Source organism: Dioscorea cayenensis, chromosome 8, assembly GCF_009730915.1.
Source record: "Dioscorea cayenensis subsp. rotundata cultivar TDr96_F1 chromosome 8, TDr96_F1_v2_PseudoChromosome.rev07_lg8_w22 25.fasta, whole genome shotgun sequence".
Taxonomy (NCBI): domain Eukaryota; kingdom Viridiplantae; phylum Streptophyta; class Magnoliopsida; order Dioscoreales; family Dioscoreaceae; genus Dioscorea; species Dioscorea cayenensis.
In genome coordinates, this window is record NC_052478.1 from 1,293,727 (window position 1) to 1,317,891 (window position 24,165).

Below are 24,165 nucleotides of genomic sequence, written 5' to 3' on the forward strand. Positions count from 1 at the left end.
ATCTCAACCAACCATTAGTTCTTATTGCTTAAGTTGAGTTTAGTGCTATTTAATCCTAAACTTGAAAAACATGTGACAAGATGTTATGGTTTTTCAATCTATAATTCTCTGGCTTATTGTCCCTACAAAAACATTGAATCAGAGATGGAAAGGAGAATTTGGTACAAGAGATAGCAATCCACATGCACTCCTTTCAAACTGATTTAATGATCTAGTGTTTGTGTATTTACTTGAGTTTTATTGTATGTTTGACTTTTGATGTTATTAAGAGAAGATTATAAGTTAAATTCATGCCAAACTTGTTGAATTATCTACTTGATAATGAGAAAAATTTGGAGTGATGTTAAAGTTTAGTTGGCTTGAGACTGCAAAGTCTTTTGTACTCACCTGCCCTGTTGTTCCTTGCACATGGATCAGTCTTCCCTTTTTCCCACAATTTATCACACAACTGTTTTTCACAAGGACTGCAACATTTTATTCATTTATTTATTTATTATCTTTGATTGTTCAAATTTCTCTGTTTTATAGTATTTGAAAAGAACAGACATATATGCATCCAATTGTGAAGCTGATCTGTTTTTAAAGAGAATGAAAGAAATAAATAAAAGAAATATATAGATCACAGCATAAATACATTTGTAGCTTTGACATGCAAAGAAAATAATCATACAATTTTTTTTTTTCTGCAGATATTCATTCAACTTCTAAATCAGTGAAATGCATCATCAAATGTAATTCAGAAACATGGACAAAGGAACCAAACAAAGTCCTCTTTTCTGCAACTCTGTATATTCATTTGTGCTCTCAATGAAATCCAATCCATTCACATCATGCTTCTCCTAAAAAGAAAAACACAAACAAAAAGAATCAGGTTAATAAAAAAATCATAACAACAAAACCAAAATCTATCTCACCTCTGAAACATCATCCTTCTTGTCATCATTCCTTCTTTGGCTCAACTCACTAACCTGCTAACAAAAAAATCCAGAAACTAATCAACCAAAGGACAAAACAATCAATTCACAAAAGAACAAGTAGAAATATATCTGCAAAACAAAAACCTTAGGACTATTAGCAGGAGAACTAGCAGTATCTTCTAAAGAATCATCATCCAAATTCACTATAGTTTTTCTCTTCTTGAAGCTCAAACTCTGACAAACACCATCAACAGGAACTGAAGATTTCCATGCAGCATAAGAAGCAGCATCAGAGACCATTGAAGAAGATAAACAGAAACTAGCTGAAGAGTTTCCATCATCCTCTTCTCTTTTCTCCATGAAATCCTCTTCAAAGTACCACGTCCATCCACTCTCCTCTGAACTCTTGGCTTCTTTAGAAAACAGAGCTCTGTTCATGGAGGAAGAGCTCATTGAATTCTCCATTGAAGATGAAGAAAGAACTTTGCATTGATATTTATAGAAAGAAAAAAGAGGAGATGGTGGGGCAAAGAGGGAGTTGGGGAAGTTAAACTCTACAGTTGCAACAAAAGACTTGCAAGTGAACGTGCAGGAAAGGAAGACAAGCAATGCAGAGCATTTGACCTTTAAGAATTATTTCAAAAGAAAATTTCTTTTTATTTAATTGTTTGATTAATTATTATTATTATTATTATTATTATTTGGTGGTTTTTATTGCAGGTTTTATTCTTGTTTTTTTAAAGCAAAGACTGTAGAGGGCTAAGACCATGGTTTGTCAAATGACAGTTAATACAGTTAATGTGGTGTGTGTGTGTGTGTGAACATAAGTTTTTTGTGTGGCAACTCACATTGCTTGTCAATTCAATGGCTATTGTTCACCAACCCATTTGGAAGGGAAACTATATATATATATATATATATATATATATTATATCTTATCTTTGCATCTATCTATTTGAAATTTGTGGGAAAGTTATGAGCTATTCAACCATATTTATTTCTTTATGGGGTTTTTTTTCTCTCTTGGTTGCATATACCCTGAAAAGAAAAGATTTCTAATTATTTGGATACCTCAAAGAGGCTAAAAAATTTGCTTATATATTATTCCTCCCTTAAAATTAAGAAAGTTAGGTAAAGTTAATAATCTAAAATTAATAATATGATGTGTAGTTAAATATGATTTATTGAAAGTTGTAAAAATATATTAAATAAAAAATATAAATTTTAAAAAAATAATATTTAATGTTTCATAAACTTTTTAAATTGACAAATTTAAAAAAAAAACCCTTTAAAATAAGACAAATAAAAAAATACTAGAGTGAATATAATAAAATTAAAATCCATCTCGTTAGATTTCTTCCATTTTAACATTTCAATAAATTAATTTTTAATTAACTTGATCAACTATATATATATATATATATTCAGGTAAGGATGGATGCGCACTCAAAAAAGGATAAACAACTTAATTATGAGAAATGTTTGGAATCATTATTTCTAATCAAGGTCAGCAAACATAATCTGTGAAATCATAGAGGAAGGAGACAAAGGGGTGGCTTTCCTCATAATAGTATATGCATTCCATTATGGACATAGTTTCCACTGTGTCTATGGCCACAAATCAAGGTGGGGTGGTTTGGTCCCTACTAAAGTCCAAGGTCAAGCACCTGCAAGTTGGTTTAAGGTACAAAACCACACATTTAACTCACTTTGACTTCTTAGACTGAACTTTTATAAATGTTCATCAATGCAATGGCATTTCTTCAAAAATACATGGATTAGAAGTCAATGCAGACATTTCAACAGTTTGTGTTTTAAACGACAGGATCTTGATCAGGACGTCGAAGGATATCTACAAAGGAAAAATCATGGAAGGGTGGACCTGCAAGAAAATACCGAGAATGTGAAAATTTGTTTAAGTTTGAGAATCATCGGCGCATATATACTTAAATTTGTTTACCTTCTTGTTCACTGAGAATGTAAAATGGTAGATGAGAGATCATCTTTGAACCACCTTCATTCCATTTGACAGTGCCAGGTCCCTGATCACCCCCGGATGAAGGACCGAGAACAGAGGAACAAATTGCTGGTTCATTCATTAGTCCTAGACAATCACGAGCACGTCTCCAAACCCTCTTGTCTGAGTTTTGAGAGCGAGCTACCTGTACACATGTTATCTAGGTCTGATTTAGCCTAAAAGCTTAAGCTAATATAATGAAAAGAATGTGAGACTTACAACCTTCGCTAAAGATACTCGAGCCCTTGGAAGTAGCTCGCGATGGCATGTTGCTAGTTTTGCAATGGCTGTCACTGCAAAACAAAGCAGCCGAGCTTGCGATGATTTTCTGGAAGTAGCAGTCATTGAGTCAATAGACGCGTCCAGACTCAAGCCTAAATCGACTTTATGGGGGAAGATAGAAGAAGTCTGGTTAGCGACCAAGCTCGATGATACAATGTCAAAGGATAAGATATACAGGAAAAGAAAGACAAACCTAGATGAAAGATTCTCGTATAAAAGCAATTCCAAGCTTTCGAAAAGCTCTCGAGCTGCGTTTTTGTGCGATACACCTCCAGCTCCATGCTCACCAATAGCCCAACACAAGTGCAGTGCAAGCTCTGTCTGTGCAAGCGTAGTTTGTGCTCAGAGTAAAGAAAAATGAGCTGTGTGTAAATCACATTAAATGGTTCATTTTGAAGGGTATCAAGCTCATGGTAGTAAAGGAAAACAAAGACATGCTATAGATAAAAGCAATTTTCCTTGCCTTCTCAGGATTGTCATAAGCTTCTCCTAATCTGTCTATAATAGGCTTCTGCAACAACATGAGAGATATTATGAAACTTGATCTGTAAATGCTCTGTTTAACACAAGATTAATGCTTAACAAAAATGCAAATTCCAAGCAAAGAGATGCAATTCAAATTCATGAAGGAAATATGTGGAGAAAGCAAAGGAAGGAAAGAATATCAAACATACAAATTCAGAAAATTAGATGTGGAGTAGGTTAAAATTTGATACTAAGTTTAAGAAACTGAACTCTAGAGAACAATTAATAGCAAAAGCTTCAATTACTAATTTTGAAGATCTAAAATGGCAGATGAACTTTAGAGAAAATTTTTTCTGTCAAATTTATCTTGCATGTTTTCATGCATCAAACCGTTGAGGTAATAATGGCTGAAAAAATATGGTGCCGTGCGAGATACTTGAACATTCTGTATGAGTGTGAAACAGATTTGGAAATTGATGTAACAAAACAATATCCTGGTAAGCATTGGCACCATTTTCCATTTTTATTTTGTCATGGTAAAATTATTAAAGACTAAAAATTATTAACATTAGTAACAGAAACTAAATCCCATATGGTTTTTTCTAAGGATTTTAACAACCAACTACTACCATCAACAAATTATGAATTACAGGTAAAACAGATTATCTAAGAGCTGTGGATGAGTCTGTTTATTTTCATTGTAAGGATGAATATGGATTTGTATAACTAAACATACAGCAGCAGTAGTTGATATAGAAAAAAAGAAACCAGAAATCTTGGTACCTTCAGCAGTGCAACAAAATCAGGTGATCGTTGAAAAACAGCCAGCATAAAATCTATTATCCTCCTTCGAACCTAGAAAGAGAAGATACAAACCCAGGTTATCAAGAAATTTTTTTTAAAATTAGGTAAGTAAAAACATAACATATAACAATTCCAAAAATCCAAAAATAAGATTCAGGTTGAGCGCCAATAATAGAAAATATAGAAACACAAGAGTTGAAAGCATGGAAATTGTGAAGATATTTATCATGCTGATGTGATGGCAAGAAATTGAATTATGAGGAGTGCCTAATAAAACCAGGGCACATGCAAAGCAAGAAATCCAAAAAGGCCTCAGGTTTCTCTGCATATACTTCTAACCATACTTTTAAATTTTTAATAGCAATTAGTAATTAAAAAAAAACTAAAAATGCTGAGGTAGGTCTTCATTGAATATATATACCTCAAATGAAAAAATCTTGTCAGGGTATACTGTAGCATTTCTGGACATAAGAAGCGGAAGCAATGCGCATAGTAGTGCTGTAACGCAATGCGATAAAGTGCTTTTCAACTTATCATCATAAAGCCTCATTCAAATACAGCAGTAAAGAATAATAACTTAGAAGTGAAGATTGTAGAATGTTGATGAAACAAATCAGAAAAGGGAGCATACAATCACTGGCATCCTGCAATGCAATCTCAAAATATACAGAAAGGAAACGAGGTGCCAATTGAAGTGCTTGCTTTAGTCTAACTGACTGTGCGGTGTTGATTGCTGCCTGCAATGCTGCTGCCATCCCTGCAGATGTCCAATGCCGTTCCTGAAATACAACATACAGAATCTACTCAATAATACAAAAGCAAGACTACAATCAAGTTCTTATTACTTGTACTACCTATTTCAAACAAGCATATAAGTGGAGTGAAGAGTTGTCACTTGTGAACAGTTATTATGCAGCAACATACACGGATGAAAATACAAAATAGAAATAGAAAAGACTTAATGAACCACAAGGATACATGGAAATGCACTCCTACACTATGTGTACAGAAAAAACTAATGTCCTTGTATCCTTCAAAACACAAAGTAAAAGATAGCACTCTCATATTCCATCCATCATGAAGTATGAAAGATTGACATACAGCAATGCCATCATTTTCATCCTTTAAAAGATCAAGGAAAACTGGATCAGCAACATCAATGGCACTACTATCATCTGATCCAGAGTCAGTCCCTCGATCTTCTATGGTTGAACCAGTATAAGCTTCATCCATGAGTGCAAGTAGCATCTGCAATTAAGACAAAAGGAGCTAAAAATTATTTTTGATCAGGAAGAACGGATATCATCTCATGACTGAATAACATTTTGAAAAGTTGTTGACATAACCTCAGGAGCTTTACTCTTCTGGATAGATGCTATACTGCTTCCAATTAAAGTGCCTGAGCTCTTCTCCACTTTTTCCAAGGCAATCACCAATACTGTCAAGAGGAGCATAAATTAAAAATTTATTATAGACAAAAGATAATTTACATATGCTTTAGATGTTTGTTAAAATTAAGATATATTTAATAGTGCAAAGTAATAATATAAAAGGAAATTGAAATGGTAGTGCATTAGACAATTAATAATTATTTGTCTAACATAACCTTTTTCTTGTATGCTAGGAAGTAAAACAGTATTATGGAAATCCCAAATCCTAAAGGAATCTTTTCTAACCAAATTTATGTTTTTAAACTACAAAATTGATCTTGGATAAGCAATTGCCAAAAGGAAGACATCAAACTAATACAAGATCAATAGGAATAGACTTAGAAGGCGCCATGTCCATAATTTATGACTTCATATACATGTACTACAAAATAATTAACGTTGATGATGTTTTCAATTCATTGATTATGATAGGACTAATTGAAGGAAGGTTCAAAATGCTAGCCAATGCTAACTATGGTTCTTTGTTTTTTTCTTTTTTTGGTAAGATGTCAGATGCTTTGTAAAACAACAGTTATAGAACTCAATCTCATGTTAAAACTAATTCAAATGTAGGACTCACTTGGCAAATCAAGGAGGGAAGGGAAAAGAGGAAGGAATGATCCTGGTGACATCATTGTGGGAAGAACCATCAAAAAGGAATTCTCCAATCTGGCATTGAGCACGAAAACAAGAACAGTATTCAGCATTCAGCCTTGATAGTCACAAAGAGCATTTAATTATAGCAGGTCACTTCATCAACTGTGCCCCAACAAAACATACAAACAAAAGAACAATAAGATCTGCTAGTATTAGTGTGTGACCTAGCTTCTTTATGATGCCATCCATAGTCAGCATTTAAAACAGATGGGCATAGAGAAAGCTTACTTTGTACCATTCCATGCGATCAGTTTCAGGAGTAATGGAAAGAACTGCAAACAAAATATGAAGGTATAAACAAGGATAGATCATGAGCCAAGATTTAGCAAAACAGATTAATGCCTCAAGGTTTCTTCGTATGAACAGATTTTATTTTTTCACTTTGATTCTATTTACAAACCTTGGCAAAACATTTTTTTATGTGATCAAAATATAGTTTACAATTGCAATAACAGCCCAAGACAAGCAAAAGTACAGAAAATATTATATTGTCATTATGCTCACAGAGAAAGTGTGCATTAGAGTCTACACATGCATACACATGGAATGACTAAATGGGAAAGAAAAATATGGCTGAAGAAGAAGAAAAAAATAGCAAACAGCATTGAATAGAATAAAAAATCCCATGAGCCAACAACAAACCTGTGGAAGTAAGGCAGGAAAAGAAGTGAGAAACTTCTTTTTATTCCGATTTATAAAATCAAGTGTGGCTTCAGCTACAACAGGGTCTGCAAACTCTCTGCAACAGAAACAAAGGAAAAGAAAACATAATGAGGTGAAAATTTAGCTCTCATCAGATCCATATGAATAATGATAGATAGCTAAATAACAACTTCAATTGACAATTTGAGCAAGGTGAGCATATAACTTGACAGGCATCAACTGCCTAGCACCAAAAAACCATGTGAAACACAAGTAAAACCTTGAAAGCATTTTGCCAATTATAGCCTTAGTCAAGCCTTCTAAAGCATAGAGGTAAACCACTACCTGCTTAGACATGAACGAAAAAAAGTCCTCAAACTTGGATCCGCATCATGTAGAACTACTTCGCCAAAATCAAGAAAGAATTGCAAGATAGTCTGGATTAAACAAAATATAGTCAGGATTAATGACTACAATGCTTGATTATCATATCAAATTCACAATGAAACCATATGTTTAAACTTCACATAGCACATGCAAACTGGATATTCTCAGTTCATCTTGCCAAACATGGAATCAGTCAACTTTATATTGCACCTAACAAGCAGCCACTGTTTACAACATTCTCAATTCCAATACTTAGGATTGACCTTAAGCTCAACTACTCCACAAAAGAGTTATAATCACCAAAGCAACAAGTAGATACTGACACTTATCAGTTATGAAGCAAAACTGAGCTGATAAAAATTCAATCTTTTTTTCAAAAAATTCAAACGTCTACCAAAGTAAATGATAAAACAAACAAACTAAAATGTAAACAAAAAAATTAAAGAAAAAAAAAAAATCGGACCAGCAAGAGAAGACCATTGGAGGTCTGAGAGTTGGGCAGCGCCAAGACGGATCTCTGGAACAGCTTATTAATCTGCGGGTGCGCCCTGGCAACCAAATCCTCAGACCCTTCCTCCTTGCAAATCTCGTATATTTTCCGAACCTACACCAATCACACCAAAAAAACCTAAAAATATCCAAAAAAAAAAAGGTAGAGCATTGTAGAGACTTACAGATTGGAGGATATGGGGATCGGAGGCAGGGTCACTAGCAGAGGACGAATCCCGGGCATTACTGGTGAGGGATCTCAGGTGGAAGTCCAAATCCCCCACCTTCTCGCCCATTTTCGCCATTTTTTTGGCCTTTGTTCAAACTTCAAAGGTATCGCCCCTTTTTAAATTACAGTGTTCCGCCGGCTCATTTTAAGAGAGCAACCTCTATATAGTGTATAGACCCCCCAAAAACTCTCAATATTTACATATACTCTATAATATATTAAATTATATCTATAAAATTAATAAAAATCTGAATTAACATTTAGATTTGTAGAGGGGTATGCATGTAAAAAAAATATATTAACCTAACCCTTCAATCCTAAATTTTAAATCCATAAATAAAAAATATATATATTATTTTAAAATAAGATTTTGATATAGCAATTTTTTTTTATGGGAATAAAAATCGGTGTTTCATTGAATCTTAATTCTTCCGTGATTACCACCGACCTCCTTCCACTTCCAAGCAACAAATTAACCCGAGATAAACCCTAGAAGCTAGAGCCGCAGTCATTGCCTCGTCACTCCCAAACCCTGAATCTCACTTGGCATTGTGTAGAGGTACGGTGTTCTTGCATGGTTTTCATATATGCTCTGGTGTTCTTGCATGGTTTTCACGTATGGTTTGTGTTTGATGATTGATTGGCCATGCAATCCTTTTCCATTATGTTTTACGTGTTTGAGAGAAAGTTCATTTTAGATTCAAGGTTTCAATTGCCTGAGGGTGTTGCCATGGTGTTTATGATTCGAGGTTTTGATGATGTAGGGTTTAATTTGAGGATTAACCTCTTCGTGGATTTTATTTCGGTGTTGTTTGGATTGAAGGATAAGGTAGGAAACAAATTAAAAATAATAAAAGATGGTTTATAAAAAATGTTTTATTGAATGTTTAGATTGAATTTACTTTTAAACATTCAATGCCCAGGATTCGTGCTCTGGTGTTTTTCAATGTTGTTTGTTGTGTTGGTGAGGTTTTTGTAATCACTTCTAGTGGTCGTGTTTGTTTGTGATGTGCTTTCTCTTGCTCTATCTTTGGCAGAGGTCTGTACTTCATTTTCTTTTGCAATAGAAGTGGTTTATCCATCTTTTTTTAAAAAAATTAAATAAATATACTTCAATGCATTAATTATTGGTATCACATAAGTGTGTAAGAAAAGGATAAAATTTTGAATCTTTTATTGCAATACTTTGTTTTTTTGTACTTTTCATGCATTATATACTTGTCTTAAATTAATACTTTTCATTAAATTATGATGTGGATCCATTATAGGAGAAACAGTAGTCTCATCCTCCAAAGTTATATATATGAGTTTTTCTTTTAGGTCGTTTATAAATTATAATAATTGATGCACATTCATATCTATATATATCAGAAGAATGCTTGTCACTTATTCATTAAAACAAAAAAAAGTATTTGGATGCTTTTTAGTGGTGCACAAGTGACTTTGTTGATGCATAAATACATTTTCTTGAATGTATTTGAATGAAACATGTCTGAATGATCTCCTTGATTTTGATGCATCGATCTCTTTGTTATATTGTTAAATCAACAATTTTAGTGTATAGGAAAAAGGGGAAACCAAGGAGAAACAAGTGTTCAGAAAAGTCATATTCTTCAATTCTGCAGTTACACTGAATTTGGATGAAAAAAAAAATGCATGTTCCTAAATATTGTTGTTTCTTCCTAAAAGTATTTTGTTTTGTGAGGATGACTGTATGAGCAAAATACTTGAAAGTCCACCATTGATTCTATAATAACGTTAAGAATGGCCAGAATGATGATTTTGATGCTAATTCTCTTTGTTATCATTCTATTAGCTCATCAATTTTTGTGTGTAGGCATCACACCCACTCAGCCAACAACAAGGCTGACTTAACTAGAAACTGAAAATCTGATTTAATAAAAACAACACACTTGCTAAACTCAAATCAAACTTATACATGTCCCAAAACGTGCATACAATCAATTGAATTTCCAAATTAACCTTCACTTGTTTAAAAATTCTTAACAAGAAGTTCTCAATGAATTGAAATAAATCCCACAAAAATTTGGAGTGTTACATTAGGAAAGAAAAATAAGAAAAAGTAAAGTTTATAAAATAAAACACATTTTTGTTGAATATACTTGAATGCAATAAATCCTTGTTCTAATGTTGTCAGTTCATGAATTTTAATAATGCACTCTGATATTGAACTTGAAGTGAATTCTTGTCACCATGTTTGTAAAATTGTTGTAAGCGTGCAGGGTAACAATGAAGCGAAAGGAACAGCAATCCGCATTAAGAAGAAGGAAGAAAGCAAAAACTGGTAGTGGTGAGAAGAATGATGAAGATAGGATTAGCAGTTTACCTGATGAACTCTGTAGTCACATACTGTCCAAGCTTCCTACAGCTGATGCTATGAAGACCAGCGTCTTATCAACGAGATGGAAATATATGTGGACCACAGTGACCAACTTAGAGTTTGATTTTGGTCAGTTTCCCAAATTTAAGGGGAGGAATTCAGCATTCACCCAATTTGTTAACCAAGCTCTCATTATTCATGACGGACTAGACATACAGCGCTTTCATCTCCGATTAGATGCATACAGGGACCAGTCTACCTTATGTTAGTAGTTGGATCAACTTTGCAGTGAGACGTTTTGTTCAGGAGCTTGAACTCTGTATTCCTAAAACGACATCAGATAAGTTACCAGATTTGCTTTTCACTTGTGAATCATTGAGGCTTTTGAAACTGGACTTGCCAGGCAATGTTCTCAAACTCCCAACATCTGTTACTCTGATTAACCTTCAAACTTTGCATCTTGAGACAATGTCTTTCCGAGATGATAATGTTATTTGGGAGCTAATATCAAGTTGCCCAAAACTTGAGAACTTGTGCATGAACAACTGCTCAATGTATCGCATGAAGATCCTGAATATTTGTTCTAGTGAACTGCAGAATTTGTCTCTAATTGGCTGTCACATTCTCTCGTCTAGTGAGGTCAATATCTCAGCTCCGAAGCTCAAGTCATTCCGGTACAGCTGCCCTGTGGTACGCAAATTTTCACTTGAGCACTTGTGCACCTTGACCAAAGCTGACATTGATCTCCATGGATCACTATATTTCATGAAAAGGAACAAAGAACATGCCAACAGAGCCATTAAAATTCTCGATAGACTTAGTAATGTTAGAACCCTCACTTTATCTTCCAGTTGCATTGAGGTATTTTTCCATCCCTCCTTGTCCAAAGAGCTTCACAATGAACAAGCTGTACTATATATTGTTCCTTCACTTCTCCATGTTGAAAATGCTTCATGAATTACTACTAATATATAATCCTTGCTCTTTCTTGATCTTGCAATCTCTCCAGTACCTGGCTACTGCACTAGACTTGCTGGAAAGCTTCTCTTGCAACTTAAATAATGTGAGACATTTAGATGTTTCATTCTGGTGCCACAAGAGCTACATCAAAGTGCTGAGTTCTTTGCTCATGTGCTGCTCTGCAATCGAAACTCTTTCTGTAGCCATTGACATGGTAGGCAATTATACATTCACTTGTGCATTTCAATGCTCTAAACTGAGATGAAAAGTTTCTTTTCTTTTTTTCTTACCATTTTTTTTTTTCCTTTACATATATCAGACACCTGCAGGATCAATTGATGTACAATTTAAGAATGTAGTGACAACAGTACCAATGTGCCCACTGTACAATCTGAAGACTGTGAATCTGAGGAACTTTGTAGGTGTTAACAAGCTTGATCTGGTGAAGTTTCTGGTCAAGAATGCAGAGGTGTTAGAGAAGATAGTCACTATTTCTGGGGAAGGAGTCGCCAAAGAAAGAACCATAGGATGGATCAAAAGACGTGCACAATAGCTAGCAAGTTAATTAACAGAAGAACAACTTGAGTACATTATTAGGTATAATTCATGCCATTGTAACTGATGTTTAATTATGTTTATTTTTTATTGCCAATTGCAGATCGATGAACAGTTGATATTATGCTAGCTAGTTTGTATCTCATCTGAGAATTTTACTTTCTTCTTATAATTTCTATGTATGAAAAAAAAACAAAATAAAAATAAGAAGATAATCTGAAGATTCAGTATTATTCATATATAGTTATGCATCTAAACTACCTAACTGCATCAACTAAAATAAAATTAGTATAGTTAGAAACATTATCCTAAAATATTAACATCCCCATTCATTCTTAACAATGATAAACACAAGTAAAAAGATTATTCCCATTTGTATATGTATATATATATATATATATATATATATAGACCATTCTTGTATCTCTCTGGATTGTCCATCTCATCTAATTTCTCTCTCACTCTCCTCTTAACATCAACTTCATCATCAATAAATACAAGAATGAAGCTAGTCCATCATGGCTTCCTCCACCCTGGCAAGAAGCTAAAGAAAAACAAAAGAAGGAGAAATATTAGAAAAAATAGTTTTTTTCTGCCATGAATAGTGAGCAAGTTCATCAGCAATTAATGTTGTTGTCTTCTGGATTGATGCTTTCAATAGTGGTGTTTGGGAGAAGCTGTAAGAGTTGTTCCATCTTGTCTACTTCTGGGGTGAGCCTCCAAGCAACTCATTCTTCAAAGTTTTGAGCTGCCTGCCTGAATTACTCCCATCCCATGTAAGCAATCACATATTTTTCTGTCTGGTTTCCAATTTCTTGTTAAACACTGTGTTCTTGTAAAACACCAAAATTAAATGTAAACCATTTCTCTTCTCACATATATACCCTTGGAAATTTTAGAATTTTTTTTAAATAAATTTAGATTGTTATTCGTAGTATTACATTAAATTATATATTGTTTTTAAATAACATATTTTTTTTCCGTTCTCTCTTAAATATATATTTTTTTCTCTATTCGATGACAAAATTATTCAACTTGTCAAGTTAAAGAAGATTATCCTGACATTAAAAACCTTAACTTTGTAGGAAATTCACTACCTATACTGGAGGGTTCTAGTAGACTCGAGTGATTCGAGGGGAGTCCCAATTGTCATCATATTATCTTGCTTTTTCCCTTTTCTTGTATTGCATCTGGTTTTATTTTTTTTTGTTGTATTTAGATTGTTACCCAGAGTATTACATTAAATTATTAAATTATTTTTAAAAAAATATTTTTTTCTCTATTATCTAAACTAATCAACTTGTCAAGTTGGATGAGATTATCCTGACATTAAAAAAAATCCTTAATTTTGTAGGAAATCACTACTCTGGAGGGTCTTAGACTCCAAAGAGACTTGAGTGATTTTTTTTTTTTTTTGGGGTCCAATTGACATTGTATTGTTTTTGCTTTCTCTTTTTTCCTATATTGTATTTCGTTTTGTCTATTTTGTTGTTGTTTGTGTTATCATCGTATTGTTTTACTGTTGTTATTATAGTTAAGGTTAATTTTTTCTATTGTTGTTTTTCTTTTCCTTATCGAGTCCTATTATTTTATTGTCTATTTTTTTTTACTATGTTCTTGGGAAACCCCAAAATTACATGTAAGCCCTTGGATTTTTTTTTGTGTTCATTATGTTTTTGTAAAACCCCAAAATTACGTGTAAACCATTTCTCTTTGCGCATATACCTTTGAAAAATTTAGAATTTCTTTTAAATAAATTTAGATTGTTACCCATGGTATATTGCATTAAATTATTAAATTATTTTAAAAAACATTTGTTTTCCTTTCTCTATTAGATTTTTTTTTTCTATTCATAAAACTAATCAAATGGCCAAATTTGGAGGATTATCCTGACACTAAAAAAAACCTCAACTTTGTAAAAAATTCGCTATCTATCCTGGAGGGTCTTAGTAGATTTCAAAGAGACTTAGGTGGAGTCTAATTGTTATTATATTGTTTTGTTTTCTCTTTTTTTATATTATGTCTCCTTTTATCTAATGTCCAGTGTTGTTATCATCGTATTTTTTTGCTATTGTTATTGTATTATATCTTGTATTTTGTATTTTCACTATTGGTGATCTGTAATTGCCAATTAATTTTTTCTCTTTTTTGTTTTTTTTATCGTGTCTTGTTGTTATCCTATGCTTATTTTTATTTTTATACTATGTTCTTGTATAACCCTAAAATTACATGTAAACTACTTCCTGTTTTTTAGGAGGCCACTGTGTTCTTGTAAAATCCCAAAATTTGCATGTAAATCATTTCTCTTTTCACATATACCTTTGAAAATTTTAGAATTTCTTTAAACAAATTTACGTTGTTACCCATAGCATTACATTAAATTATTAAATTATTTTTTAAAAAAATATGTTTTTTCCTTTCTTCTCTTAAATATAGTTTTTTTTTTCTATATTTGCAAAATTAATCAAATGGGCAAATTGGAGGAGATTATTCAGATATAAAAAACCTCAACTTTGTGACTTTTTGTCGTTTGCTTAATTTTTGGTATCGTTTTGTTGTTGTTGTCGTATTATGTCTTGCTTTTTGTATTTGCACTATTGGTGGATTTGTAGTTACAAGTTAGTTTTTCTCTTGTTTTTTTTGTTCTTTATAGTATTATGTCGTAAGTTTATTGTACTGTTTTTTTTCTGTTTCAGCTTAATATATAATTTATCCACTTTATTAATATATTTATATACATATACAATCTACAATTTAAAAAACAATAGTGGATAAAACCACACAAAATGTATTACTCACGAATTAAAAAAAAAAATAATGAGACTATCTTTTTTTATAAAAAAAATACAGTAAATTTCGAATTTTTCAGCCATATACGCATAAAAATAAAAAAAAATTTCCAAAAGTACACGAATCTCCAAGCACAAAAGATGAGTGAAAACGAACGGTGGATAGCTAAAGGCGCACGATGCGCACAGGTAAAGGAGAAGAATAAGGGAGACCAACAAGGGTTGTAGGCCACGTTGCTTGACAAAAATGGAAACGCTCCTCGTTGATTTCGTGAATACCACCAAAGCCTTCCACTTCCGCGCAACAAACCCGAGATAAACCCTAGAAGCCAGAGCCCCCGCAGTCATGGCCATGCCCTAACGCTCGTCACTCCCAAACCCTCAATCTCACCGGGCATCGTGTAGAGGTATGGTGTTCTATCTTGCATGGTTTTTTCACGTATGCTTTGTGTTTTGATGGTTGATTTGGCCATGCAATCCTTTTTTTTCGGATGATTTATGTGTTTCTTGAGAAAGTTCATTTTAGATTCAAGATTTCAATCGACCGTGGGTGTTTGTTTCCATGGTGTTTGTGGTTTTAGGTTTTGATGATCTAGGGTTTGGAAGAACGACCGTTGCTGTTGGATCGAAGGATAATGGATGAAATGAATTGAAAAGAATAAATGATTTTTTTTAAAAAAAAATGTTAGTTTTATTGAACGTATTTGAATCCAAACATGGCTAAAGTGATTTATGCTTTCGATGTTTGTTCTTGTTGTTCATGCGATTAGGTCATCGATGCTGGTGCATATGTAAATAGATTTCCTTGAATGTATCTCGATGCTGGTTCGTATGTAAATAGATTTCCTTGAATGTATCTCCTTGGTATACTGTTAGATCATCAATTATCGTGGATAGGAGAAAGGGAAAACCAAGAAGAAAGAAGTGTTCATAAAACCTGAATATTTCTTGAATATTATTTGAATATAATTATAAGATGTTGGAAGTATAAACTTGGCTTGGCTTCTTGAATTCTGGAGGTACATTAATTGACCTTGGATGAGAATTTGAAGGGTCGATCAATTTTGAACCAAATCCAATGGTTTAAAAGCCAATTTAAAGCTGTGGGGGGACTAGTTTTAGATGAAACTTATTTTGTGTTTTCTGTCTCTTTGTATTCCTGACATGAAGTGGTCTTTTAATTATGAGTCTAGATCTATAAATATAGTCTTGTACTTCTTTATTTTGGAAGAGAGAAATTTGACAAAAAAATTATGTGAAATATTCCTCTTTGTAAATATTGTCCCTCTTCCTAAGTTTTGTTTTGTGAGTGTGAGTCCACCATCGCTTCCAACATATATAAGAATGGCCTGAATGATGATTTTGATGCTTATCTTTGTTATCGTTCTATTACAGCTCATCAATTTTGGTGTGTAGGAAAGAAAAAGATGTAAAGTTTATAAAAGAAAACAAGTTTTTGTTGAATATACGTGAATGCAATAATTTTTGTTCTACTGTCAGTTCATGAATTTTAATAATGTACACTGATATTGAACTTGATGTGAATTCTTGTCACCATGTTTGTATAATTGTTGAAAGCAGGATAACAATGAAGAGAAAGGAACAGCAATCCGCATTAAGGAGAAGGAAGAAAGCAAAAACTGATAGTGATGAGCAGAATGACGAAGATAGGATTAGCAAGTTACCTGATGAACTACGTAGTTACATACTGTCGAAGCTTCCTACGGCTGATGCTATGAAGACCAGCCTCTTATCAACAAGATGGAAACATACTTGGACCTCAGTGACCAACTTAGAGTTTGATTTTGGTCAGTTTCCCAAATTTAAGGGGAGGAATTCAGCATTCACCAAATTTGTTAACCAAGCTATCATTACTCATGACGGACTAGACATACAGCGGTTTCATCTCCAATTATATGCATACAGGAGTAAACTACCCTATGCTCGTTTTTGGATCAGCTTTGCAGTAAGACATTTTGTCCAGGAGCTTGAACTCTGTATTCCTAAAATAGCATTGGATAAGTTACCTGATCTGCTCTTCACTTGTGAATCATTGAGGCTTTTGAAGCTGGACTTGTCAGGCAATGTTCTCAAACTCCCAACATCTGTTACTCTGATTAACCTTCAAACTTTGCATCTTGAGTCTATGTCTTTTCGAGATGATAATGTTGTTTGGGAGCTTATATCAAGTTGCCCAAAACTGGAGAATTTGACCTTGAACAACTGCTCAATGTACGGCATGAAGATCCTGAATATTTGTTCTAGTGAACTGCAGAATTTGTCTCTACTTAACTGTCAGACCTTTTCTTCCTGTGAGGTCAACATCTCAGCTCCGAAGCTCAAGACATTCCGGTACCACTGTTCTTTGGTTCGCAAATTGTCTCTTGAGCACGTGTGCACCTTAACCAAAGCGGACATTGATCTCCATGGATCGCTATATTTCGTAAAAAGGGACAAAGAACTTTCCAACAGAGCCATTAGGATTCTCAAGGAACTTGATAATGTTAGAACCCTCACTTTATCTGCCAGGTGCACTGAGGTATGTTTCCTGCTCTCCTTGTCCACAGAGCTTAACTTTTAACCAAGCCATAACACTATATATTGTTCCTTTACTTCCACATGTTGAAAATGCTTCATGAAATATTACCTCTAATAATTCTTGCTCTCTTGATCTTAATTGGAATCTCTCCAGTACCTTTCTACTGCAATAGACTTGTTGGGAAGCTTCTCTTGCAACTTACGTACTGTGAAGCATTTAGATGTCGCATTCTGGTCTCACAAGAGCTACATCAAAGTGCTAAGTTCCTTGCTCAAGTGCTGCCCCACAGTTGAAACCCTTTCTGTAGGCATTGACATGGTACTTATTTATTTCAATCCTCTCTAAATTGAAATTCAAATTGACTGTTATATATATATATATATATATTTTGACCTTTTTTACTCCCTTGTCAAAATAGCAGACATTTACAGGATATAGTGATGTACCATTGAAGAATGTCAAGACAACAATACCAAAATGCCTACTGCACAAACTGAAGACTGTGAAGCTGAGGAACCTTGTGGGCGTTAACAAGCTTGATCTGGTGAAGTTTCTGGTCAAGAATGCAGAGGTGTTAGAGAAGATCATCACTGTTTCAAAGGAAGGAGTCGTTAAGGAAAGGACTGTGGAATGGATCAAAAGTCGTGCACAATCCTTGGTTAACAGTAACAGAAAAACAACTTGATCCGTACATTGAGAAAAAACAGAAAACAATATCTCATTTGTGTCAAATCAAACAGATTTAGGTGTAATTCTTGTCATTGTAATTGATGTTCAATGTTTATTTTTACAGTTAGGAACAGAAGATGTTGTGCGAGCTAGTATCTAGCTGAAAATGCATCCGAGAATTTTACTTTAACTTTCTTTCTTCTTCTCAGTATACTGATAATTTCTATGGATGACAAAATAAAATAAAAACAACAAGATAATCTTAAGATTCAGTATTATCATAGATAGTTATGCATCTAAACTATCTAAACTGTATCAACGAAAGTAGAATTACTAAACTTAGAAACAGAAAAATATCCTAAATATTAACTTCCCTAATCATTCCTAACGATAACAAACGAATAAAAAGATTATTCCCATCTGTATCTATATATATATATATATATAATATAGACCACTTTGGTATCTCTCTGCATTGTGCATCATGGCTTCCTCTACTCTCATTCTCATCTCCTCCTTTCTCTCTTTCACTCTCCTCTTAACATCAACTTCATCAGCACCTGCACCTGCACCTGCACCACCAAGCGTTGTTGGTCCTATAGACAAAAAATACAGCTATGTTTGTGATCCTGCTAGGTTTGATTCTCTCCACCTTGATGTTAAAGCCTTCAGTTACTGTAACACAAGCCTACCATTCTCTTCAAGAGTCAAAGACTTAATAGGAAGGATGACACTACCAGAGAAGGTTCTTCAACTGGGAGATTATGCCAAGGGAGCTCCAAGAATTGGTCTTCCAGAATACAAGTGGTGGTCAGAGGCACTGCATGGCATCTCATCCATTGGCAACGGCCCTGCCAACTCCCCAAGCCATGCAACACACTTTGATTCTGTTGTACCTGGTGCAACAAGCTTTCCTACTCCTGTCTTGTCTGCTGCTTCCTTCAATGAGACTTTGTGGAACATCATTGGACAGGTGATGCATATATGCATGCATGCATGCATGCTTGCATACTAATATTATTAATTTACTTTTAAGAGTATATATATATATATATATTGAGTTTTGAGTTAAAAGTTTTTTGTATACTGTTTTGAAGGTTATCTCCACTGAAGGAAGAGCTATGTATAATCTAGGACATAGTCAGTTAACATTTTGGGCTCCTAATATTAATCTTGCAAGAGACCCAAGATGGGGAAGGATCTTAGAAACACCAGGAGAGGATCCGTTTGTGGTTGCTCGTTATGCTGTTAACTTTGTTAGAGGCATGCAAGATGTGCAAGGCCAAAAAGATCCACCGGATTTGAATGAAAAACCGTTGAAGGTCTCTGTATGTTGTAAACATTTTGGAGCTTATGATGTTGATAACTGGTTTGGAGAAACTCGCTATACTTTTGATTCCAAGGTAAATCTATTCTACTTTATTTATTTACTTATTATTATTATTTTTTTAAATAATTGGTTTTAAGTTCTTGTGATCATATATATGCATGATTTAATGGATTTTAATGATGAAGGTGGCTGAGCAAGATATGGTGGAGAGTTTTAATTATCCTTTTGAAGCGTGTGTTAAGCAAGGAGATGTGAGTAGTGTTATGTGTTCTTATAATCAAGTTAATGGTATTCCTTCTTGTGCTGATCCTAGACTCTTGTCTCAAACCATTAGAGGTGAATGGAATCTTCATGGGTGAGTAATTAATTAATTAATTAATTAATTAATTGCACTTTATTGAATTAAATTATATATATCTTGCTATATATATAACTATAATATTTATAATTTATTTTAGATACATTGTCTCTGACTGTGATTCTGTTGGGGTTATGCACGATGAACAAAAATGGCTTTATGATACTCCAATAAACTCTGTCATGCGAGTAATGAAAGCTGGTAATTAAGAATATATTTATATACATTTATAAGATATAATTTCTCATATTAATTAAGATTGATACTAATTTTTGGAGTCTTTTGCTTTAGGTTTGGATCTGGATTGTGGTCCTTATTACACTAATTTTACAGTGGAGGCAGTGAGGACAGGCAAAGTGAAAGAGGTTGAAATTGATAATGCATTGAACAATTTATACACAGTGCTAATGAGACTCGGATTCTTCGACGGCTCACCGGAGTATCAAAACCTCGGAAAAGATGTTATTTGCAGTAAAACAAACACCGATGTCGCCGCCGATGCAGCAAGGCAAGGCATTGTCTTGCTCAAGAATGATAACAACGCTTTGCCTTTCAACAACAACACACAAAAACACATTGCTGTTGTTGGCCCTCATGCTAATGCTAGTGCAGTCATGATAGGAAACTATGCAGGTAAATATACATATGTTTCATATATGATTTTCAAAGTATAATAATAATATTGCTATTAATTTTATGTTGTGTGATTAGAGAAATTCATGTGTTAATTTGTTTATTATTTACAGGTGTACCATGTCATTATATTACACCACTTCAAGCTCTTTCTATGGATGCACATGTGGACATTGAGTTAGGATGTGATGTTTGGTGTCATAACCAAGCTGCTAAAGATCATGCTAAGCAACTAGCAAGCACCACTGATGCTACTGTTATTCTTGCTGGAATTGATCTTGGTATTGAGGCTGAGTCTCTAGATAGATGGGATTTAAACCTCCCTCTGGATCAAATTACTTTCATTAATGAAGTTTCAGGAGCTTCTAAAGGACCTGTGGTCTTGGTTCTTTTCTCTGGTGGAGGCTTAGATATTACATTTGCACAGAATAATACAAAGATTAATTCTATTCTTTGGGCTGGTTATCCAGGGGAAGAAGGTGGTCAGGCAATCGCCGACGTGATCTATGGCCGATATAATCCAAGTATGATATATTTGATAGTTAAGATTTATTTACGTAATTGCATTCTACTTTCATTTGATGAATTTTTTTTTTTTCTTTCTCCTTTGTTTTGTGTGTTATTAATAATTAGGTGGAAAGCTTCCTATTACATGGTATCAGAATGGGTACACTGAGATGTTGCCTATGACTTCAATGAAATTCAGGCCTGTTGATGAGTTGGGTTATCCTGGCAGGACTTACAAGTTCTATGATGGTCCTGTAGTTTATCCATTTGGGTTTGGTCTCAGCTACACACAATTCACATACAACGTTAGTTTGGCTCAGAATTCAACTGCCACAAATATAAAGCTTGGACCTTTTCAGAAATGTTTGCCAGTGGATTACAAGCCTAATAGTGGACCAGCTCCTTCTTGCCCAGCAGTGAACATTGATGACACTGATTGTAGCCAGGCCATTGGACTTGTTGTTCAAGTGACAAACACTGGAAAGACTGATGGATCTAATGTCATCATTGTCTATGCGAAGCCGCCGCAAAATATCGCCGGAGCAGCGATTAAGAAGGTCATTGCATTCCAGAAGGTCTTCTTGAAAGCTGGTGCATCCCAGGCTGTTCCTATATCGGTAAATGCTTGTGATGGGTTGACACTGGTTGACAAGAGTGCTTACCAGATTATAGCTGCAGGGCAGTACACCATTGTGATTGGAAATGGTAATACCACTGCCTCTGTCCCTCTTCCAGTGAACATTAGCTAGTTTGATTAGTTCTCATTGTTTAGATTTAGTCATTCATTTTGTTTTCTTTGATTGATTGTTTAGTTGATAGCAAGGTTGTATTAGTATTTCATAAGCATTTGGAACCTTAGAGTTTTTAATTTTAGCGAAAGTTTTAGCATTCCTTCTCTCTTTTACCTTATCTTCCATCAATACATTATAAATTAATAAATTACACAATGATAACATTCAACATTAAATAAACTCTCCTGCTAACAAACCAAAAATCAGAGAGAAATTTCTCAAGAGCACACATTTTTAACTGTGACATTTACCAATAATATGGATAAAAGCATTGCCAGAGAAGTAAAGCCAAACTCTGGATAAAAATTTCTCTTGCGGATAGAAATCCTAACTAGGAGATTAATTAAGATAACACCAAGAAAGACAAACATAACATTTCAAAATTGAAATTTTAGTTCAACAGATTCAAGTTTCTTTGAAATCAAAGATTAAGCTACATAAGTTCATTGGACTCATTTCCATTACCAAGTTCCAACAGGCAGTGGCTGCAGCAATAAGAAAAGATAAATGAGCAATCTAAAAGAGAGACGTGCCCTTTCCCTTCTTGTCTCCACCAATCTCAAAATGTTTGCATCTCTGCATGAATAAGATGTCCACATTACATAAGGGATGGGGTATTTGAATAAATGAATAACTGGTTACAGAGAATATCATTACTGACTCACCTTGATTGGGTGCTGTGATACATGCTTGCAACTTTGGCATTGCAGTTTCAACACAATTTTCTTGGTGGTTTTAGCCTGATTAAAACACATGAGGCAGATTGCATGTGAGAAACGGCAACAACATTAAACAATATTAATTAATTTGAGAAGCTAGCAATGGTTTAACTCCACCTTCTTGTGGAAAACAGGCTTTGTCTGTCCACCATAACCGGACTGCTTTCGGTCATACCGACGCTTTCCTTGGACAGAAAGGCTATCTTTACCCTTCTTGTACTGGGTAACCTTGTGCAAGGTGTGCTTCTTGCACTCCTTGTTCTTGCAGTAAGTCTTCTTTGTTTTTGGAACATTCACCTGGGCCCCAGAAATGCTATCAGATGATAAAGTAAATAAAACTAATGAATTTGCCATGTAGAAACCTAAAACTCGTGAACTTTCCTGCGCTTCTTACAAAGGCATTATCAGCACCTCTTCTAACTTACACAGACTATAAAACAACTTAATGTTCAATACAGAGTGCACAACCTCAGAATTCCAAGTTCTCAAATTATCTGGCAGGGCACCTAATCCACTTTATACATTTACAAACCTAAAAATTAATGTTATTCAGTTGCAGTAAAGCCACCAGTCAGGCGCATGACCTCATATGCATAATGGTAATTAAATTTTATTAATGATTAAATATTTTATGAAATACATTATGAAATACACCAGAGGGGCAAATTATGTGTTCTGAAAGACCAAAGAAACTACATTCCTTAATTACCAAACCTATTTAAGTTTCAGAATTCAATATCATTGATAACAATGGCATAAAAGCAGATTTCTCCATGTCCATGGTTCATATACTGCATTCCACAACTCACTAAAAGAAAATGAAAACATTCAAAGCTAGTTACTTTCTGTAATAGCATCCATTCAGGAAGCAACAGGACATAGTTGTTAACTCCTAACCTATAAAATCAATGCTCGAATCAATTCTTTCTTCACACACATTAGTGATCATATAGACATTAGTTGTTTTCCACACAACATAACAGCTCCAATATCTAAATATAGTAACCCTAAACTCATGTCCTTAAAACCATTACCAAGGAAAAAATTCACACATTTGTTCTACAAAGATCAGAATGATCCCAAAACAAAAATGAATTAAATCTTCAAAACCTATTCGAATGAAAAAGATAAGATTTTTCAAACGAAAAATTATCCAATTAAATACATATATGCTGAAGTATCAAAACTTAAAAAAAAATTACAGCACTTCAATCAATCCAGCAAGGCAATCATATCTTTCAACCTAATCCTATGATAGATCCCTCAGGAACACAACAAGAACCAATTTCAATGCTGTAAACCTAGACAACAAACCATCAATCTAAATCCATAAAAAAAACTCACAAAACAAAGTTCCAATCACTTCAATAACTCGAACTACATGCGAATCAAATCAGAATTAGGGATCGAAAACAGATAATACCAAAAAGGGAATCAAGCGAAGAGAGCATCAACTCACCATGGCTGCGAGATTGGATTGGCTCTTTCTCTCAATCCCCGCCGCGATGAACAATTGGGAACAACTCAAGGCCAAGGTTCTTATATATCGAGTATTAGGGTTTCGAAATCTAGAGCGATGAAATTACAGTTGTGCCACTGGAATGCGAGAGTTGATCTTAGCCGTCCAAACTCTAGCCCTAATTTCAGCATCCTTT

General features: G+C 34.1%; 6 protein-coding genes across 9 annotated transcripts; 3 read left to right on the plus strand and 3 right to left on the minus strand.

The window, feature by feature from the left end:
- Positions 1–621: 621 nt before the first annotated feature.
- LOC120267800 (vascular-related unknown protein 1) lies at positions 622–1,508 on the minus strand. Of its 2 annotated transcripts, none has more exons than XM_039275484.1 (3): positions 1,062–1,508; positions 915–968; positions 622–839 (listed from the first exon to the last, which is right to left on the minus strand). In XM_039275484.1, the coding sequence occupies exons 1-3, from the start codon at positions 1,380–1,382 to the stop codon at positions 726–728; spliced, it is 489 nt and encodes a 162-aa protein (XP_039131418.1). In that variant the 5' UTR covers positions 1,383–1,508; the 3' UTR covers positions 622–725. The 2 variants fall into 2 exon arrangements, with proteins under 2 accessions (XP_039131418.1, XP_039131417.1); XM_039275483.1 differs by having other exon boundaries at positions 915–971.
- A 1,108-nt stretch (positions 1,509–2,616) lies between these two features.
- Positions 2,617–8,432, minus strand: LOC120267870 (AP-5 complex subunit zeta-1). Of its 2 annotated transcripts, none has more exons than XR_005538610.1 (16): positions 8,276–8,432; positions 8,065–8,205; positions 7,560–7,651; positions 7,215–7,311; positions 6,801–6,844; positions 6,496–6,584; positions 5,832–5,923; positions 5,587–5,733; positions 5,117–5,264; positions 4,907–4,983; positions 4,465–4,536; positions 3,680–3,727; positions 3,410–3,537; positions 3,157–3,317; positions 2,878–3,079; positions 2,617–2,799 (listed from the first exon to the last, which is right to left on the minus strand). XR_005538610.1 is itself a non-coding variant. In XM_039275543.1 (16 exons), the coding sequence occupies exons 1-16, from the start codon at positions 8,393–8,395 to the stop codon at positions 2,732–2,734; spliced, it is 1,710 nt and encodes a 569-aa protein (XP_039131477.1). In that variant the 5' UTR covers positions 8,396–8,432; the 3' UTR covers positions 2,617–2,731. The 2 variants fall into 2 exon arrangements, 1 of the variants encoding a protein (XP_039131477.1); XM_039275543.1 differs by having other exon boundaries at positions 3,157–3,301.
- A 2,451-nt stretch (positions 8,433–10,883) lies between these two features.
- LOC120266807 (F-box/FBD/LRR-repeat protein At1g78750-like) lies at positions 10,884–12,173 on the plus strand. The gene is made up of 3 exons (XM_039274465.1): positions 10,884–11,521; positions 11,670–11,834; positions 11,940–12,173. The coding sequence occupies exons 1-3, from the start codon at positions 10,898–10,900 to the stop codon at positions 12,171–12,173; spliced, it is 1,023 nt and encodes a 340-aa protein (XP_039130399.1). The 5' UTR covers positions 10,884–10,897.
- A 3,074-nt stretch (positions 12,174–15,247) lies between these two features.
- On the plus strand, positions 15,248–18,298 carry LOC120266528 (F-box/FBD/LRR-repeat protein At1g51370-like). Of its 2 annotated transcripts, none has more exons than XM_039274169.1 (4): positions 15,248–15,371; positions 16,546–17,503; positions 17,657–17,821; positions 17,922–18,298. In XM_039274169.1, the coding sequence occupies exons 2-4, from the start codon at positions 16,553–16,555 to the stop codon at positions 18,186–18,188; spliced, it is 1,383 nt and encodes a 460-aa protein (XP_039130103.1). In that variant the 5' UTR covers positions 15,248–15,371; positions 16,546–16,552; the 3' UTR covers positions 18,189–18,298. The 2 variants fall into 2 exon arrangements, with proteins under 2 accessions (XP_039130103.1, XP_039130104.1); XM_039274170.1 differs by having other exon boundaries at positions 17,925–18,298.
- A 379-nt stretch (positions 18,299–18,677) lies between these two features.
- On the plus strand, positions 18,678–21,879 carry LOC120267753 (beta-xylosidase/alpha-L-arabinofuranosidase 1-like). The gene is made up of 7 exons (XM_039275429.1): positions 18,678–19,145; positions 19,270–19,575; positions 19,688–19,857; positions 19,961–20,061; positions 20,152–20,493; positions 20,607–21,017; positions 21,127–21,879. The coding sequence occupies exons 1-7, from the start codon at positions 18,900–18,902 to the stop codon at positions 21,747–21,749; spliced, it is 2,199 nt and encodes a 732-aa protein (XP_039131363.1). The 5' UTR covers positions 18,678–18,899; the 3' UTR covers positions 21,750–21,879.
- Positions 21,880–22,134: 255 nt separating this feature from the next.
- Positions 22,135–24,092, minus strand: LOC120266464 (60S ribosomal protein L44-like). The gene is made up of 4 exons (XM_039274093.1): positions 23,970–24,092; positions 22,628–22,807; positions 22,457–22,531; positions 22,135–22,367 (listed from the first exon to the last, which is right to left on the minus strand). The coding sequence occupies exons 1-4, from the start codon at positions 23,970–23,972 to the stop codon at positions 22,308–22,310; spliced, it is 318 nt and encodes a 105-aa protein (XP_039130027.1). The 5' UTR covers positions 23,973–24,092; the 3' UTR covers positions 22,135–22,307.
- Between the last annotated feature and the right edge of the window lie 73 nt (positions 24,093–24,165).

Excerpts from the sequence above, each read along its gene's own strand:
- LOC120267800 (XM_039275483.1), bottom strand. The coding sequence starts at position 1,382 with ATGGAGAATTCAATGAGCTCTTCCTCCATGAACAGAGCTCTGTTTTCT. Across the intron at positions 972-1,061 it reads CTCCTGCTAATAGTCCTAAG|CAGGTTAGTGAGTTGAGCCA; the intron begins GTTTTTGTTTTG and ends TTTTTTTGTTAG. Across the intron at positions 840-914 it reads AGAAGGATGATGTTTCAGAG|GAGAAGCATGATGTGAATGG; the intron begins GTGAGATAGATT and ends TTTTCTTTTTAG.
- LOC120267870 (XM_039275543.1), bottom strand. The coding sequence starts at position 8,395 with ATGGCGAAAATGGGCGAGAAGGTGGGGGATTTGGACTTCCACCTGAGA. Across the intron at positions 7,312-7,559 it reads TTTCGTTCATGTCTAAGCAG|AGAGTTTGCAGACCCTGTTG; the intron begins GTAGTGGTTTAC and ends TTTCTGTTGCAG. Across the intron at positions 4,537-4,906 it reads ACAAGATTTTTTCATTTGAG|GTTCGAAGGAGGATAATAGA; the intron begins GTATATATATTC and ends TTCTCTTTCTAG.
- LOC120266807 (XM_039274465.1), top strand. The coding sequence starts at position 10,898 with ATGCATACAGGGACCAGTCTACCTTATGTTAGTAGTTGGATCAACTTT. Across the intron at positions 11,522-11,669 it reads TATCTTCCAGTTGCATTGAG|TACCTGGCTACTGCACTAGA; the intron begins GTATTTTTCCAT and ends CAATCTCTCCAG. Across the intron at positions 11,835-11,939 it reads TTTCTGTAGCCATTGACATG|ACACCTGCAGGATCAATTGA; the intron begins GTAGGCAATTAT and ends TACATATATCAG.
- LOC120266528 (XM_039274169.1), top strand. The coding sequence starts at position 16,553 with ATGAAGAGAAAGGAACAGCAATCCGCATTAAGGAGAAGGAAGAAAGCA. Across the intron at positions 17,504-17,656 it reads TATCTGCCAGGTGCACTGAG|TACCTTTCTACTGCAATAGA; the intron begins GTATGTTTCCTG and ends GAATCTCTCCAG. Across the intron at positions 17,822-17,921 it reads TTTCTGTAGGCATTGACATG|CAGACATTTACAGGATATAG; the intron begins GTACTTATTTAT and ends TTGTCAAAATAG.
- LOC120267753 (XM_039275429.1), top strand. The coding sequence starts at position 18,900 with ATGACACTACCAGAGAAGGTTCTTCAACTGGGAGATTATGCCAAGGGA. Across the intron at positions 19,858-19,960 it reads GGTGAATGGAATCTTCATGG|ATACATTGTCTCTGACTGTG; the intron begins GTGAGTAATTAA and ends AATTTATTTTAG. Across the intron at positions 20,494-20,606 it reads CATGATAGGAAACTATGCAG|GTGTACCATGTCATTATATT; the intron begins GTAAATATACAT and ends TATTATTTACAG.
- LOC120266464 (XM_039274093.1), bottom strand. Across the intron at positions 22,532-22,627 it reads AGCCTGTTTTCCACAAGAAG|GCTAAAACCACCAAGAAAAT; the intron begins GTGGAGTTAAAC and ends TGTTTTAATCAG. Across the intron at positions 22,368-22,456 it reads TATCACAGCACCCAATCAAG|AGATGCAAACATTTTGAGAT; the intron begins GTGAGTCAGTAA and ends TTATTCATGCAG.